Source organism: Hyperoodon ampullatus (assembly GCF_949752795.1).
Source record: "Hyperoodon ampullatus genome assembly, chromosome: 16".
Classification (NCBI taxonomy): domain Eukaryota; kingdom Metazoa; phylum Chordata; class Mammalia; order Artiodactyla; family Ziphiidae; genus Hyperoodon; species Hyperoodon ampullatus.
In genome coordinates this window covers 4,373,546-4,392,336 of record NC_136929.1, presented here as the reverse complement: position 1 = coordinate 4,392,336, position 18,791 = coordinate 4,373,546, and the positions used below count along the sequence as shown (strand labels likewise).

Genomic DNA, 18,791 nt, shown 5'->3' with positions numbered 1-18,791 from the left:
TTATGTCGTTTCCACTCTCAGAAAACTGCCTGCCATTTTTCCAGAAGGATGAAGACCCTCTTCCATGTTGTGTAGATTCAAGGTTTGTGTAACTTAATCTCCCCTTGTTTTTCATCATCTGTGATTTCACTACAACACAAGTCCCTGCTCTAACTCTTTCCTACAGGATTGTTCAGATGCCTCTTGCATTTTCTTGCTTCACAGTTTTCTTCATGATACTGGTTCCAGTCAAAAGGCTTTCTTCTGTTCTCTCAACCTCTGATGTGTTCCCCCACTAAATAAAATTTCTGTAACCAAAAACCTTCCAAAATATCCCACTACTTTCCTCTTTTTTTCTCTCTCTTTTCCCATCCATAGTCCAAAAAGTCCCCCATGTATTCAAAAACTGTGAAATTATTTTTTCCTTGATTTATAGACTTGTTTTCATGATTTGCTTTAGGCTAGCTTTATGAGTTCTCTATTGCTCTTTAACAAATTAGCATAAACTTAGCACCTTAAGGCACACACTTGGCATCTCTGTTTTTGTGGATCAGGAGTCTGGCTGTGACATCACTGAGTCTGCTACTTAGGGTCTCAAGTGGCTGCTATCAAGGTGAGAGTGGGCTGTGTTCTCATTTTGGAGATTTGCCTGGAGAAGAACCCACATCTAAGCTGACTAGGTTGGCGGAATCCAGTTCCCTGTGGGTTAGGACTAAGGGCCCTGGCTTCTTGCAGGATGACTCAGGTCCTGGAACCCCTCTCAGCTTCTTGCCACGTGGGCTCCCAGCTCAGTCGGTTAAGAGGCCATATTGAAACAGAATCTCTAGAGTGAGTCTGTGGTCAAGACTGAGTCACGGAACCAGTGTCCCAGCACTTTGGTTAGAAGTTGTCACGCCCAACGACACTCAAGGGGAGAGCATCATAACAGAATATGAACACCAGACGTTGGGTTACAGGGGGTATCCTAGGGGCCGTCTCCATCCATGCTGAGTCTTCTCCATGATTGGAGCCTGGTAATGAAGACCTATGTTTGTATTTCTCTCTCTTGTTCTCTCTCCATTTCTGTTTCACACACACACACACACACACACACACACTGACCTTCCTTGATCACTTGAATTCCACGTCCCTAAAGAGATTCATTTAAATTATTTCAGTAATCTAAACCTTCTTTTTAATATAAAATTCCTTAAATGTATTTTCTATTAAATGACCTTAACTGCTAAATAGTTTTAAAAGGACCTTTCAGAATTAAGCAGATTAACTATAATTCACAGCATTTAAACTCTTACAAAATGTTCACAGTGTCGACTTTGAAGGAGAATTCTGCTGGCGATATATGTCACCCCAGTGTGCAAAATCATGCTCTTCACTGCATAAATTCTTTTCTTTCTTATTTCAGTAGTGATATGTAATTTGAAACCTTAAAATTAGACAGTTAACTCAATTCATCACAAAGAATTTACAAATATGCTCTATTATCCATGCAAACTTTTATCCATGCTGTGGGTTATATTCTTATTTTGCAAATATATTTTAACTTAATTGTCCTTTCAGTCTTGATTCTAAGTCACCTTTATACTTTTTAAAGTCTTTATTATAAAACCAAAGAAAAAAGTTCTATTGAAAAACAGCAACTAGAAGATACTCTTTGTGAGATCAAGTTAGAAGATTAAACAAAAACTCCTTTGGGAGGAAAAAGAAAATAATTAAAAACATTTTAAAAATAGGCTAGTTAGATAAGACTAGAATGTTACACATGTGTTCCACCTTGACATACGAAATACATTGAACCAATTAGTATATCTGTATAACAGAAGACAATCACCTGTTGTTCTACATAAATTTTTCCTACATATGTTCTGTAAATTTTCTTCTACATAATTAAGCCAATTTTTAAATTTAACTACTTGAACTGATTGCTCTGGTAATCAGGGTTGATTGTAATCAGTGAAATTAAAATCATGATATTAGCAGAAAATAGTGGATCTCTTTCTCTGTCTCTTTCACACACACACACACACACACATGCACACACTCTCACACTCACATAATCATGCTGTAAAATACCATGTGTGTCTGGTCTTGTGTGTGTGTGTGGGTGGGTAGGCTTGATCTTAGAGCGTTGCTGATGGAACATGCATTTCTTCTTCTCCATGCTGTAATCTGGGAGCTCCGTCACTTTGCTCAACAGCTGTACCATCTTGCATTTTCTCTACCTCTACATCTTATTGCCTCCCTGGAGTCATCTCAGCCCCTTCATTCCGTAGGGATGTCATTTGTCTGTTTTCTTTTAACTCACTCTTTAATCCCTTAATCTTCTAGCTAGCTGCCTATCTTTACTGTCAACTGTACTCTAGAATAAAGCTTCCAATGTATTAAATGTCTCAAAGTTACTAAGTCTTTTTTGATCCAATAAAAATAGAAAACATCATCTTTTTCTTAGTTTGGGGCTTAAATGTTGTTATTACACACATAGATATTTTATTATAAATTTTTATTATAAATCCCTTTTTCCTCAGTGAAAAGTTCCTGGGGCTGAAAAGCCAGCTGCATTGTTCCAAGCTGACTATTTTAGTGGCAGAATTTTGCCGAAGCATTGCCAGTTTCGGTTCCTCAACAAGCCTCATTCAATAGGGTCACCTTTGAATCTGTCAGCTACCTAGTACCCTTCCAATAAATATATTTTATGCGTCAAAAAATAAATAAATAAATAAATCATTTTCCCCTAACCTCAGGTCTGTGATGATTATCTATGATGATCTAAAAATACTTTCTGATGATTTGAAAATACAAGGGTCTAGTCTAGTCTAGTCTAATGAAACTTCTTACAACCTTGGGAACTAAAGTTTAAATCCAGTAGACAAAAATTTGAAGCAGTAATGAGCAATATATGTGTCAGGCCAAAATTCTGAACATTATTTAAATAATTATAAAAGATGTTTGTTAGAACTGAATGTACTGTTATAGTCTAAGAAAAATGAGATAAGATTATTTAATGCATGGGGCTGGATAATGGGCTAATTTGAAAAAAGAATCATTTTGTAGCAACATTTATGGATGACTTAAGGGAAGAAAGGGAGAACATGTTTTATCAGATTTTCTTACAGGTGTTTTTCAAAGCACAACTTTCTTCCACTTTTGGATTTTTGTGAGTTCCTCTGGGTTGTGTGTTACATGACATGCCTCTGCATAGCCACCAAAGTGATGAGAATGCTATGGGGCAAAAGAGCCTTGAAAATCACAGGGAGTTTTATTTCCTGCCATGGGCTTAAGAGGCAGCTGAGTTAATAAGTTAACTATAAAAAAAAAGACACTTAAATCTAGTTAGGTTTAACTGATTTCTTTTTGGGAAGGGCAGAGTTTTCCTAAATAGAATAAATACGATTTAATATTTTTAAGTTTCTATCTCAAAGTTAGCAGTGAATCTCAGATGTATGTAACAATTTGCATAACAATAGTCCATAGCAGGACTATTTTGGGTAACACGCAGCACCAATGTGGCCAAATGTCATATCACTACTATGTATAAAATAGATAACTAATGAGAACCTACTGTATAGCACAGGGAACTCTACTCAGTGCTCTGTGGTGACTTAAATGGGAAGGAAAAACAAAAAGGAGGGGATGTATGTATACGTATAGCTGATTCACTTTGCTGTACAGCAGAAAGTAACACAACATTGTAAAGCAACTATACTCCAATAAAAATTAGAAAAAGAAGTTGCAAAATGTCAACTCATTCCACTTTTGTGTTAATAAATTAGCGGGTTGGCCAAAAAGTTTCGTTCAGGTTTCTCCATAGATGTTACAGAAAAATCTGAACGAACTTTTTGGCCAACCCAATAATATTCATAACATACAATGTTTTTGAAAAGATTGAAAACTTTTATTGGAATTACTTTGTTTTAAAAAGAAAAACACCATTTAATGAATAGTATCACAGCCCCAAACGACACATTCTGAATAGGTACGAAAACTGGTGGCCAGGAGAGTTTCAGTTCAGTTACATTGGTTCTTCACATTCACATTTTATCAAAGCCCCAATCACAGCTGTACTTAATGTAACTAAGCATTTTTATATCTCCTGAATTACCATTCCCTCCTGTTTGTAAAATGATGATTCTTATTGTAATTGTAGGTTTTGATTAGTTTTAACATAGAAAGATATTAACAAATTATTTACACAGGTTTTTCAATTTAGTTTCTCACATGTCCAAACTAGAGCCAACCTTTAATGTTTACCACAGACTTGCCAAGTATTGGCACAGTTCTGTTCTCTACATGTTTTCAGATAACTGTGGGCCACAATAGATGCTTATGTAATCTAAATAAGGGTGAGGCTTAGGAAAGTGTTTGACTTTACTTCATGTATTCCTTACAGAAAGAATCTATTTTATATGTGGTCTGACTTTTTTTTACCTATTAGATGATATTTTAAGTAACAGAAAGAAAAGCAGAAAACCCTCATGGTCTTGTCTGAGTAGTGTAGAAAAGTAGGGGAGGGTGGTGGGGATGGAGAGAGAGAGAGAGAGAGAGAGAGAGAGGGAGGGAGAGAGAGAAACAGAGAAATCCTAGCACAGACTATTTCATCATTTGGGTTTGTGCTTACTGTTGGCATGTTTTATAAGGATTAATTTCATCTTGAGTCCAAATTGATGGAGGACGTACTTATTCAGTACTCCCTGTCACTTGCTTAGCCATTCCAATATCTAGCTAAATTAATTTTATTTTTGGTTTGAAGAGAGGTGACTTTTGCAGTCCACACTACTAGTTAGTTATATAGTTGATGAACATGAATGGGCTAGAAAAAGAGCCAATACCATTACCACTGTCACATTTCTGAACTTTCAGGAAAGCATACTGTACATGGGAAGAGACCTTTGTTTAGAGGTGGAAGAGATGACAACCCAGGAAGTGCCCCTTTCAGAAAGATTTAAAAGCAGATTTATTATTTGTGTCTCTAAGTTAAAAGGCACTGCTTTCAATGACAACATTTTGAAATATCCCTGAAGCCTGATTCACTGTACCCTTGCCTCTGCCTTTTAAAATTTTCTCCTCCCATTTAATAATGGATTTTTAAACATAGAACATCATGAATCAAATGTAACTTCTCAGTATAGATTTAAGCTAAATAAAGTCTTGGGCACCAGGAACAGATTCCTCTTCCGTACCAACTCCCCAAGGAATGGTACCCATCATTCATGCCTTATGTTTCCTTGATTTTTCATGAGACAGAAATGTCTTCAGCACTTCTGGGACTAACCGAGATATTTGGTATTCATCAGAGTAATTTAGCCTGTGCACGTAACACTGAATTTCAAAGAGTGTTTAAGACACAAACTGAAATTGGTTAATTAAAGTGTACAACATGCAAGGACATTAAAAACTGTTGATTTTGCCTTTGTAGGGCAGTTCTTTAGTGCGAAGGCCTAACACTGATAGATAGATTTTTCTGGCAGCTTCTGTGGTCATGAGCACCAGGGAAGGGGTGGGCTCACTCAATCTTGTTGAATGCTAAAGCCTCTGGCAAGTATTGAAATTGGAATTGATCATTTCCTAAGGGGCAGCATTTATCTCTCTTCCTTAATGTATCACCCTGTATATATTTTTCTACATGAGCTTCTCTGGGGACAACAGTTATAAATGCTTAATGGGGCATATGTCAGAGTATAAAAAAGAAAAATGTACTGATTAACAAGACTCAAAAAGGTAGAGGTGAAATAGCAACCTGGGAAATATCAGAGTCAAGTAACAACTAGAGCATGTGGTTTATTTGATGGTGAGTTGAAAACTATAAGAATTGGTGTCCAGGGTGCTGATAGGACTTGAGCAGCTCTGTTACATCATTCTGAGTGACCAGAAACTATGAATTCAGAAGCATTCTCAATGTTCATTCTTGGAGCTAAACATATATTTCAGCACTTTGGTGGGAAATTTTCCAAATGAATATTATACAGATAAGAAAGCTTAATTATCCCTTGAAACTGTTCCTTTCCTGCCTCAGAATTATTGAAAAACACAAATAAGATTTATGCAAATAAACGTATTTGACATTAGATTTTCTGTATAGATAGTTTTATAAAACACAATGATAATAAAGTGTATATGGTTTAAGAAGGTTATAAAGTTTAAGAGCATCACAGTAGAAGGATTATAACTTTTTATTGTGATAAAATCCATTGAAAATAAAACTTCCCATTTTAATTATTTTAAAGTGTACCATTTACCACATTCACAGTATTGTGCATCCATCAATACTATTTAGTTTCAGGACATGTCATCACCCCAAATGGAAATACTGTATCCATTAGACAGTCACTCTCCATTTTCCTCTCCCCCTAGCCCTTGACAACCACCAGTCTGCTTTCCATCTTTATGAATTTCCCTATTCTTGAGATTTCATATAAGTTAAATCACACACTATATACCTTATTGTGTCTGGCTTCTCTCATTTAGCTTTTTAATGTCCATTTATGTTGTAGCACATACTCTTTTCCTTTCTCATAGTTAAATAATATTCCATTATATAGATATAACTCTCTTTGTTTACCCATCAGTCAGTTGATGGACATTTGGGTTGTTTTCATCTTTTGGCTGTTGTGAATTGTGCTGCTATGAACAAGTATTTGTTTGAGTACCTGTCTTCAATTCTTTGAGGCTTATATGTAAGAGCGGGTTTGCTAGCTCATATAGTTATTTATGTTTAACATTTTGAAGAACACTTAAACTTCTACCATGGTCACGGAACCATTTTTTCATTCCTACCTGCAATGTATGAGGGTTCCAACATCTCCACATTTTTGTCAATACTTGTTTTTCTTTATTTTTAAAATTTACTGTAACTGTCCAGTCATCCTAGCAACTATATTTGTGGAAGAGACTATTCCTTCCTCCATTGAGTGATCTTGGACTATCTTTGAAAATCTGTGGAACATAAATGTATAGGTTTATGGGTTCTGAATTCTTTGTCCTGTTTCATTGGTCCATATGTCTGTCTTAGGCCAGCACCACACTGCTTTGATGACTATAACTTTGCAGTAAGTTGTGAAGTCAGAACGTGAGTCATCTAACTTACTTTTTCTTTCTTTTTTTTCTTTTCCACTTCTTTCTTTTTCAAGATTGTTTTGGCTATTTGGAGTCTCCTATGAATTTTAGGATCAGCTTTTCTGTTTTCTGCAAAAAAAAAAAAAAAGAAAGCTATGGGTTTTGATAGAGATGTATCTTGGCTCTTTTGATAAGAAAATGTCCTGGAGAATGAAGGAGGACTTTGCCATCTCAGATCTTCTTTTCTCCAAGAGGTACTTTAGTTTTGTTCTCACTGATATTAGTTTAGTGGGTCAATTTAATGAAGAAAGTCACTACTTAGTAACCAACATTTCTAAATTTTAGTATTCATTATTTATACAGTAATATAGCAAAATTTTCATTAAAATCTTTTAGTTTGAAATAAAACAGTAAATTTGAAAAAAATATGCAACTATGATTTGTCAAAAAGTGAGCAAGTAGATGAAAGAATAAAATAGAGTCCAGAATGAGGCCCACACATATATAATCATATGATTTCCTACAAAGATATAGTACAATGCAATGGCATGTGAAAAGAGCATCTTAAAGTTACGTAATATAAATTGACAGTGGGTTATAGAGAAAGAAAATAAAAAGTGCAGCGTGTATTTATACTGTGTGCATTCTGCATTTACTATTTCCACATCAAGGTCTGAAGAAGTATGATGCACTTAAATCATGTTGTCATGAGCTGTCTCTCTGGGTCTGTTCTGGAATATTTTGAGAGTTAATGATTTAGGATTGGCTTAGGTACAGGATCCATTCCTGATTCCCACAAGACATATATACTGTAACATTGTAATATATGCTAGAATTCTATAGAACAGGTGAGTTTGATAATAGCATTTTTCTGAATATCTTTTCAGCTGCATGTCAGCAAGGTCCTTGAAGGAGGAAGGGAGGAAATGGGTTACAAACAACATTTGAAGAAATCAATGTCAAATACTTTTCCAAAACAGATTCAGGATATTCAGCCACAGATTCTAGAAGGACTGCAAACCCCTCTAGTGTCTAATTATTTCTTATTTGTCTTCTGTCTTCTCCACCCACTAGTCCACTAGATGATAAGCTCCATGAAGGCAGGATTTTTTTCCCATTTTTCCTCTGCCACACCCCAACTTCTAAGATAGCACATAAAAGCACATAAAAGACACTCACTGGATTTTTGTTGCATTGGTCACAGCTGCATGACTGGGTTGGGGTTGGAGATTTGGGTCACCCTGGCAATGGGGATCTTAGATCTCATGCTTACAATCTCTGGCTTTTTAGTCAGATCCAGTTTTAACCAGGTTGGCTAGGAAAGCAGAAATATTAAGTCCCTTGCAAATAATATGGAATTAGTCTTAACTTCCCAAAGCCTGGTAGGTGAGTGTGGCTTAGGTGGGCCTCCACCCACTTGCTTCTCAGGCCCACCAAGCTGATGAGTCTGTGGTTCTCTGCTAAGTGTGGAACCCTACTGCAGCCCCGACCCCATCCCCCAACCTCAGTGGTCTCCTTTTCCAAGAGAGTGGCTGGTATAATCCTTGAGTGTCCCGGTGATGCCCATGGACCTGACCCAAATCAGAAACAACCACTTAAGGTGTGACTGAGTGACTCACCTGAGTATGGATTCAAGGCAGATACTCACCATGATCTTCAAAACCCATTAGGCCCTCTTACGATGTTTGCCAGGCTGGGATGGAAACCAGCTACACAACCTTTTGGATACTGGTTTCCACTGCTGCCTCTCTTCCCGGTATTATAATCACTGAGATGCCCTGACGTTAAGAATGTATGGTTAGATGGGCACATCCTTGACCGACTGGACTTAAGAATTTGGTGACAGAACCTGGGCATTTATATTTTTTTAAGTTCTACTAGCTGTCCTAAAGCATAGTGAGGGTTGAGAATCATTGCCCCAGGCTCAGGCTGTGTGCTGACTGGAGGCCCCCCATCCATGAACACCCTGACCTTCTCCTCTCCAAATGCCCCCAAGATTCATGTTAGGTAGGCTTGGATAGCTATGTATTTATTGAGAATAAAATTGTGTGTTCTGAGGAATACTGTGGCTCACACGGCAGTGGGGACCAAGTTTTCAATGGCCAATTCATGGGAAAGAAACTGCCATGAATTTTTCACTTTTCTACTTACTAATCCCTTTGCTCTAGTTGAGGTATTCAGAGGTAATTTGCTGAGGTAGTAGAATCCTAGTCGTTTTTCTTTTTTCCTTCAAAATATCTTTAGGGGGACACTGGCACCAGAATCTCCTGGAGCGTTTCTTTAAATTGCAGGGTTTTTGATTCTATCCCTAAACTACTGAATCAGAGTAACTGGAGGTGGACAAGAGTATGAGTCTAAAGGGGGAAGAAATAGCCCCAGTGGTGGAAAAGTCGGCTCTTGAGGGAGAAATATCTTAACTTTAACAAGGGTCTGTCACCCTTTGTGGGTCTACAGTACACAGCAGACATCCAGAATATATGTGGTTTTACAATTTCATGGTGGAACTTAGTGGGAGAGAATAATGAAAAGTAGGTTGGAAAGCAACCTGAACTGTGAAAAACGATTCAAAAAACCATCCTCAAGTCATTCCTAGAGATCCTAAAATTTGAGTTCTCTGTAGGGCAGGAAATCTGTATGTTAAGCAGTGTTCTGTGCAAATAGGCATTTCTGTGGCATTGATAACATAACTTCTCTATTCCTCTTTTTTGCTTCCCTTCTTTATTGACATATAACATCAGATCAACTTTTTCAGGCATTTCTCGGAAGACTGTCAATTGTCATGGAAGCTCTCTCCTACATTTTTAGAAGTCCTGACACTGATGCTTCTATTATCATTGCAAGGAAAAAGTGACACTGGCTTTTTTGTTGTTGCTATTCATTGTACCTTTTTATTTAGAAATGAAATTAAACTTATAGATCATACAAAGAAAGCCCATGCACCCTTCAACCAGGTGGACTGATTGCTAACATTCTGCCACGAGATCTGTCCTTCCCTCTGTCTAAAAAATGCCTTTTTGCAGGGCTTCCAATGAGGACAAAATTTAGAGCCCATGGTTATGTTTTGTTTCACTCTTCCTTGGATCTGTTGATTTCAAACATAAAATCTTTGTGAATACAGACCCACTGTTATCATGAGAACCGTATGAGAGCAGTCATAGATTGCTGTGCTTTCAGGTGTCCACCCGAGCTCCTGTGATCGCCAAAGTGCTTACTGTCACCAAGTTGCTATCAACTTACTATCATCAATGTGCTGGTTGCCATCAACACAGATACATCACAGTCATATCTAGACACATAAAGTGATAATTATCAGGTGGACTGTTGGGTTTGGTTATGGTTGGTGATGGTGGGGACATCAGGGAAGACAGCTGCAGATTCTATTAAAGATGATGTATTTTCACCCATTTTTACCCCAATAGCTGAAGATTTCGAGACTGAATGTTTCTTTTTAAATATCGAATCATGCCCCCCACGCAGACATTTTGACAGAGTTTCTGTGGCAGCTTGATGATGAAGCCACAAATATACAATAAATGCTGAATCAGTTCCAAGCAGCAACCCTATAAAAGGAGCCTAAACTTCGTTATTCTGTTTGGTCCCCAGATGGCTGTTTTTCCTTAGGCTGTTTCCTTGCAGATTTTATTGTAATGGAAAGACTCCCAAGTTGTGGTGTCATTTCACTTGACCGTCGATTCCAACCATGTTGTTCCAAAGTTGCTATGAACCCATACCTTTTTGGAGAAAGTGTTTTAACCTAAATTTGGACAGTTTCCTACAAAATTAGTTATTATGAGGACATTAACATAGATCTTGATTCCTATTGTGGTTCCTGAGTTGAAGGTGACCTTTCAACTCTCTTGTGACATGAGAGGTAAAGTGTCCTGATTTTCTTCATGGTTAAGAACACAGTCCTTGGAGTCATACTGCCACACTGTTTTAGATCCACCATGCTACCATCTCATAATTTTTAAGCCTGGGTTCCTTCGCATAATTTATAAGCCTTAGTTTCCTTATCAATTGTATTGATACTAATACAATTATAGTATTTGTATCATAGAGTTGGGAGAATCAATGTAATTCTTGTACTAAAGTACTGAGAGCAGTATCAGACCCTACGTACTTAGAAAAGCTCAGTGTGTACTTATTATGCAAGTGATATTTTCTTCAATATATTTTTACATCTCAGTACCTTAGGCAATGTCCCATTTCTAACCTTTAGCAGAGACATAGAATTTAGCACAGTCTACAGTTTGTGTATGTGAAGAACATGTTTCCTCCTTATTTAGTCAAAAGTTGATTTTGTCTTATTCTTGCTCTACACCCATGGTATTTGGGGGCAAATACCAGTCTGTATCCAGTCTCCAGTTCTGCTTTAGTTCTATCTGATAGTGTGAACAATTTGTCAGAAAACAGTCTTCTACCTAGGAAAAGAAAATGCCAGATTCCCCCTCCCTTTCCCCTGAGGCTGATGTCTGGCTGGGTGAAGGAAGGGCTGGGACTTATTCATCAGTTTCACTGTGGCAGGAAGGGTGCTCTGCAGTTGCTGGGTAGAGTCCTTCCTGGGTATTCTTGGACAATGCTCCTTATCCACCTCAGGGCTACTCCTCATACTGTGCTGGAGCTCTACTCTCATAGACCCTGAGAGCCGCTTGTTGAAATGTCAGGAGTTCATGAGTTGGTTGTAAAACAGTTAAACAAAGCCTGTATTAAAAACTAAAGTATATAAACTTACAATTAAGTAGATTCTAATAAAAAACAATGGTAAAGCTCAAAACTCATCACTTCCTAATCAGTTCACTACATTTTTCTCTTCTTTATGTGCTTGAAGTTATTTACATCTCTTTCGTCTGTGTGATAGAAATGCCTCAAAATTGTGAGCTGGGTCACATCTCCTCCCAACTCTGGGTTCAGTGGTGCCACATTGGTAGCTTGAGATCAACCATGGTGGGAGAATTACACCACAAGAATTGGTCAGTGCCACAAACCAGGGCTTGATTTATTTATCTTCATGATTGTCTAGAATTAAAGAAGTGATGGAGGAAATGTTAATGATGCAAGTTATACTTAAAAATATATTGTGTCAGTAACCACTATATTGTGAACACTGCCAAAAATGTGGTAAAATATGATTACATTTTTCAGAAACTAATATCTGATTCAACAAAGATGTCACTCAGGTCATTGATAGATGGATGATGTTTTGACGTCCTTCATTATTTCACTTTAATCTTACTCAGGAGTTAGGAAATCTTTTCTGTGAGGGTCAGATATTAAATATTTTAAACTTAGTGGTCACATACAGTCCCTGTTATATGTTCTTCTGGACTTTTTTGTTTTTTTTAATTATTGTTTTTCCTCACACACTCTTCAAAATGCAGAATTGTCTTAGTTCAAGGGCTATACACTGATGACATTTGGCCCGACACTCATAGTTTCCTGACCTCTGGCCCATTCTCAGTAATGTCAATGAAAATATCAATCAAAACTTCAAGGTCACATTCATTAATTATAACCATAGATTGGCTGTGGATACAGGAATTTTTAGTAAAAATCATCTAAATCATTCTGTAAGAATCAATTGGCTATATGGATATTACAATAAATTGTGGGCTGCACAGCCTTTATAGCAGTAAAATGTGTAGTAAATCCCTAAATGCATATCCATCCATCCACCCATCCATCCATCGATCCATCAATCCATCCATCTATCCATCTATCCATCCTTCCTTCCATCCTTCTTTCCATCCATCCATCCATCCATCCATCCATCATCTAAATATCTCCGTCTCATCTCCATCTCCATCTGCCCTTGAACATTCACAAGCACACCACTGTGGCCCACCTGCTCCTGTGGAGATTACCCATGCATGTTCTGTGCTTTGTAAATGGTCTCCCTGAACCACCTTGGCTGTCAGTGCTGCCATAGACCCCTCTTTCTGCAGTGGTGGCTCCGATTCCTGTTGTGTCCCAGGCTGGTTAGTCCATTTTGCATCCTCTGAAACAGAGCCATGAACCCTCAAGCTGCACTGAATCACCCTCTCATCTGAGCCTGAACCTTTATTCAGGATTTAAACTGCAAGTGGGAGCAAGAGACCCCCCTCTAGCCTTTGTGCTGACCTCTCTTATTGTCTTAGTCTGCTCAGGCTGCAGGCTGACAAATATACAAATATACCAGAGACTGGGTGGCTTAAAAAAAACTTTGATTTCTCACAGTGCTGGAGGCTGGGAAGTCCAGGATCAAGGCACCAGCAGATTTGGCTCCTGGTGGTACCCAGCTTCCTAGTTTATAGATGACCTTCTTCTCCTTGTGTCCTCACCTGGCAGAGAGAGACCTCTAGTCTCTTCATCCCCTTATAAGGGCACTAATCCCATCATGGGGGCTCCACCCTCATTACTTCCTAATCATCTCCCCAATGCCCCTCTTCCTGATACCATCACATTGGGGATTAGTCTTCAACATATGGATTTGTGGGGGCGGGGGGGGGGCACATACATTCAGTCCATAGCACTTACCTAAGGGATCTTTTCCTCCTTTGCTTAATATCCTGTGATCCTCTTCATTGGCCACAGAATGACTTCCAACTCCTTTAGTGTGATGTAAAATATCCTCCACAACAAATTCCTCCAAGTCACACACAATCTGCCACTCCTAAGAGACTGTTCACTGCCCCTTACTCATCATTCTCCCACCATCCCCTACATTGTCCTCTTCACCCTCTTTATCCTGCCTTACAAATTGTACACTCATCCTTCAATGAATATTGGTAAATTTGTGTTGCTTATATCCTACACTTAAATTCAACATTTAATAATCAAAAGGTTTTGAGGAAATTTAGAGTAAACCTTAAGATATGTGTTCAGTGATATATTATTATGGGTTTCATGACTTATAGTAATTATACTAATAAAAATCATTTAGTGATCCTCATGCAGTGCCAGGAGGGTGGGTTAGCTTTCCCAGTGGGGCTCGGCCTCAAATCTGTCTAACCCCAAGACCAGTGTATCACAGATCTATATTATGTGTAATTCACCACATGTGTGCATGGTAGATTCTATGTAGAAATCTGACAGCATTTTACTCATGTTTTAACTAATATAATATAATCTTCCTCTCTATCTGTGATCACACTAGTACAAATTCTTTGCTGTAAAGAATACAAAGCACCAAATAGATATCAGCTAGTTCAAGATGAATGATTTCATTTGCTAAACAAATAAATATTAAGATAAAAGTGCTATTTTGATTCTGAGAAAACCATTGGTAAACATAGTTAATGAACTTTCTGTTGTCATGAACAGACTTTTTAAAATTAAGGGTAAAAGTATGTGAGGGAACAAGACGTGCATCCATTTACTATATGTATGTGTAGAGAGAGGCCAAGAAAGGGAGTGACAAAGAGTGTCTACATACGGCCGGACAACAAGCTGGTTCATAGAAACACAGTGAAGAAAAGAAAGGCAAAGGCCTCACCTTCCTGGACTTTTCTCCTAAGTGCTGACAAGGGAGATGCCTGAGTCAGCAAATGCATGAGCCATGTGACTCCAGGTTACAACTGATCCTGTAAGAGCTACACCTTCAGCAAGTTTTTTGTAACAAACTACCCGCATTAGGAGAATCTACATTATGAAAAGAATTAGATTATTGAAGAAAGAATATCATCAAGGGAAAGATCATCAAGGGAAAGCCATTGGGTCAATGAGCGGTTGTAGACATGCATCTACGTAGACACTTCTTTTTGGGAGAGGCTGGAGCTTGTAAGATCAAGGAACCAGTCCAAGTGCTGCTGCTGGTCAGAGAACAGGAATGCATCTGACTTCCCTGAGGAGAGAGATTTGGACAAAGGGTGCTCCAGTTTCGGGAAAGGCTGTTTGGAGGATGTGCTGGGCTGGGTGTGGGTTGTCTGTGCTCTCACGTGTTACCCCCAGTGTTGGAGGTGCTGACCTATATCCTGTTCATAACCCCTGCAAACATCACTGAAGAGATGGCCTTCCTGGAGAGAAAGCTGTGCAGGAGTAACTGTGTCTGCCCTCTGAGCTGTACAGTTAGAGCTGGGAAGATGGTAACAAACTAGAGATTGGAACACAGGGAAGATATGGGGTGACGTAGAAAACAGTATGTGTTCTGCCGACATTGTGGATTATGGAGAAAGTTAAAGGAAACACAGTATGCTCAGTGAGGTATGAGTTTGAACCTGAACCATTTTGTACCGTTCTGTGTAATAATGGACTAAAAGAGGAACTGTTGCTTTAGTTATTTGTGGAAAAAGCATGAATGGCTTGTTATGAAAGCTACGATACTGCCATTAACCATGGAAACTGGGATAGTGTCTTGGGGAATGGATGGACCTCTTGGAGCCCATGGCAATTTGCAGAGAATGAAACATAATCAATCTCCCAAGGGCTTTCCATGTCCTACCCAGTCCACTTTTGCTGTTCAAATGGAAACATAGGTCACTTTCCAGCTGTGCCTTTATTCTGATGAGTAGCATCTGTTTTGATTTGTTTGACATTACTAACTTAGATACACATGGCTTTGGGAGAATGATGGAAACAGGGCTAAGGGGTAATTGCAGGAAGGGAAGTTTAATGTACAAAGTGTAAACTTTTATTGTTTTAAGCCAATAAGTTCTAATGAGTTTTAAAAAAAAGTGAAGTGAACTAAAGCATACATGAGCCTAGTGGAGTCACTTCTTTCTTTTTATTTATTTATTTTTGTTTTATAAAGGATGCACAAGCCAGGCACTTCAAAAAAATAATTGTAAAATTGTGTTCCCCTTTCTGAATAATTTGCATGGCTGTAATGGGTCGTGATGCTGACAAACCAAGAAATAAGTTTCAATGTGAAGAGAAACACTGCCGATCTTACATACACAAAAGGGTCAGATGGCGATTCATGCATCTCCTTTGGCTTTCATGGCTATTTGAGATTTAGATACTAATGAAATGTTACACCTTTTGATTCAGGATGTTGAAGGAAGATGCCATGTAACTCTCCTCTCTCATTCTTCCAGCGCTGCGGCTCCTGAAGGAGGGGGCTGACCCACACATGCCCGTGTCTTCAGGAGGGTCCCTGCTCCATCTGGTAAGAGCTGTGATGACCGGGTGAGCGTGGGTGACACCAAGTGGAAGGGGCACCAACTATGGGCTCCAAACTCAGTAGCAAAATGCACGTGTAACGCATGATGATCAGAACAATGATGTGTTTCAAGTTAACAGGCTTGGATTATGATATGTTAATGTTTGTTAATTACTCACATTATAGTTTGTAAATAATGGAGTTCACGTCTCTGCCCTAAAGAAAATGCTTTTGAACATGAATAGTATTCAACAAATAAGCAAAGCAATGTTGTATCAATTATAGAGCATTAGGCAGCCATCCTTTCTTTTACTTTTACATCCTTTTTTTCACTTTCTTTATTGATCCAATGAGCTTTTACTATTCTCTGCTTGTGGCCCAGATCATAGAAATGTGAATAAAACTTTACTACATTCTTTTGGAAACAAGCAGGGAAAGATTAAGTGAATAAACAAGTAAGTAACCACATAAACAAATAAATACAGTAGTTTTACATGCAAGAAATTTTTGCTGATCAGTTAAGGGCAAAACTGAAGTAAAAGGAGATGTCAATAATTATTCCATTGAGTGGTCTTTAGGGCTAATTTAAAGCTTAAAACTTGATTTTGAAAAATGCCAAAATTAACATAACATAAAAACCTAATTGAGAATTGTCTACCAATATTTTTAAAATGCTGTATTTCCTCACATTAGAGCAATCCATGTTAAAGGAGCTCACGCATCGATCTGATGGAAGCTCCTTAGTCTGGTATTGGATCTCAGCCTTGTCTGCCCCCTGGAATCACCTGGGAGCTGTAAAATGTCAGTGTCTGCCTCCCAGCTCCCCCCCAGCCTGGAAATTCTGACTTAATTTTTCTGGGATGCAGATGGAACATTGGGGTGGGGCACAGCTCCCCCAGGTGATTCTAATTTACAGCCAAGGTTGAGAACCACTGCCCACAAGAGAACCTTGTGTCCGCCCAAGACTGGAGGCATCTGGGGTGCAGGCAGTCATATTATGCATGCAGAAGAGTGGAAAAATAACTCCGAATATTGATGGGGAACACAAGCCATTTCTCTCCAGCATTGATTGAGATGGAAAGAGAGATTTCTGGATTCCCTTTTCCTTCTCTGGAGTGTTTTGGTTTTGAAATCTCTCTCTTTTCTCCTCCGATCGTTACATGGCTTACGTGACATTTTCAAGGGCTCATTAGTCCTGGATCCTAGGTTTGGTTTTGACAAGCAATCTTAGACTAAGGACATGCTGTGAGCAGCTTTCCATAGATAAAGATTCTCCTCTTGGTCACTATCTTTGGAATCCTTAGCAGGAGGTCCAGTACTTTACTAGGTAAGAAGCTGAGAAATAGAAGAATTAAGCTCACACAGTAGTAGATAGTACTGGAGCTTAAACTCTGACCATCTAACTATAAATACTATAGTCTTTCCACAGTAGATTCCACAGTGATACCTGGATTAAGTTTTCAGACAGCAAATTATTCCAGTTGGGCGAGTGGAAGACAGACCTTTGCTTTGAACTAATCATATCAGTTCATTGTTGGTATTAACCAGGAATGTAATGTATTCTTACTCTGTGTGTGTGTGTTTGACAGAAAGAGAGAGAAAGGAAGAGAAGTATGGCCACTTCTTCATGTACTGGATTGGCCAAAAAGTTCGTTCGGGCTTTTTCCATAACATCTTACGGAAAAACCCAAACGAACTTTTTGGCCAACCCAGTATATGATGTATCCAACTTTAATGAACACCTAAAACTCAATCTTCCCAATCAGCAGAGCAGCGGTTGCTTTCTTCACCTTAAATACAGCCAGAATGCTGCCATCCCTCTTTGCCTGGATAAACCACCCTCCTTCTTCCCTGGACCAGCAGCTTCTTCCCTCACCTCCCTGGCCCCATCACTGTGGACCCTACAGTCTGTTTCTCCCACAGTAACCAGATCATGTCACTCCATCAAAATGCCCCAGGAACTTCCCTTCCCACTCAGGGAAAACTCCAGAGTCCTGCTACGGCCACGTGGAATGTGCCCATACCTTTGTGCCCTCATCTCCAGGGACCCCTCCTGCTCTAGCTGGTCCTTTAATGTGCCCACCATGCCCCTGCCCACATGCTTTCACCATTATTTCCACTGGAACATTCCCCTGCCGAAATCTGCATGGCTCACTCCCCCGCTTGCTTCGACTCTCTGCTCAAAAATCATCTAACAGAACAACCTTCCAGGTCTTGTCCCAAAGGATATGGCAACCCATTCCCACCACCTCACCATCAGCTCAACTTTTATCTGGTTGTTTGTTTCATTCCTTGTAACACAGTTGCCACCAAACAGATCGTAGGCTCAGGTGATTATGTTCTGTTTCCCAGACTCAGCTCCAGGAGGGCTAGGACTTGCCCTCTCATCACTGTTATATCTGCAGCACTTGAGAGAGTGCCTGGCACTTACTAGGTGCTCAGTAGATTTGTCTGGTAGGCACATGAACCCATTAACTACTTAATTAATTAATATATAATGCTGTGATGGGTATTAGGGGTGCAAAGATGCAAAACACAGTCTAACAGAGTTTAGTTTTCTGAGGGAGAAAGAAAAATAAACCATGGATTACAGCAGACCTGGAAGCAGGATAAGCAGGTAATAGAGAAAGAGGAAAATGATGAGACCACTTGGCCACCTTCAGAGGTAGTTCTGAAGCCTTTTATCACC

General features: G+C 38.9%; 1 protein-coding gene across 1 annotated transcript in view; it reads left to right on the top strand.

The window, feature by feature from the left end:
• The window catches only part of MYO16 (myosin XVI), a gene marked incomplete at both ends in the record, with an annotated part of 485,888 nt that overhangs the window by 105,399 nt on the left and 361,698 nt on the right, over nucleotides 1–18,791 (top strand). Inside the window, one exon of the mRNA XM_079722050.1 lies at nucleotides 16,038–16,108. Coding sequence (XP_079578176.1) covers nucleotides 16,038–16,108 — 71 coding nt within the window. The remainder of the gene's footprint in view (nucleotides 1–16,037; nucleotides 16,109–18,791) is intronic.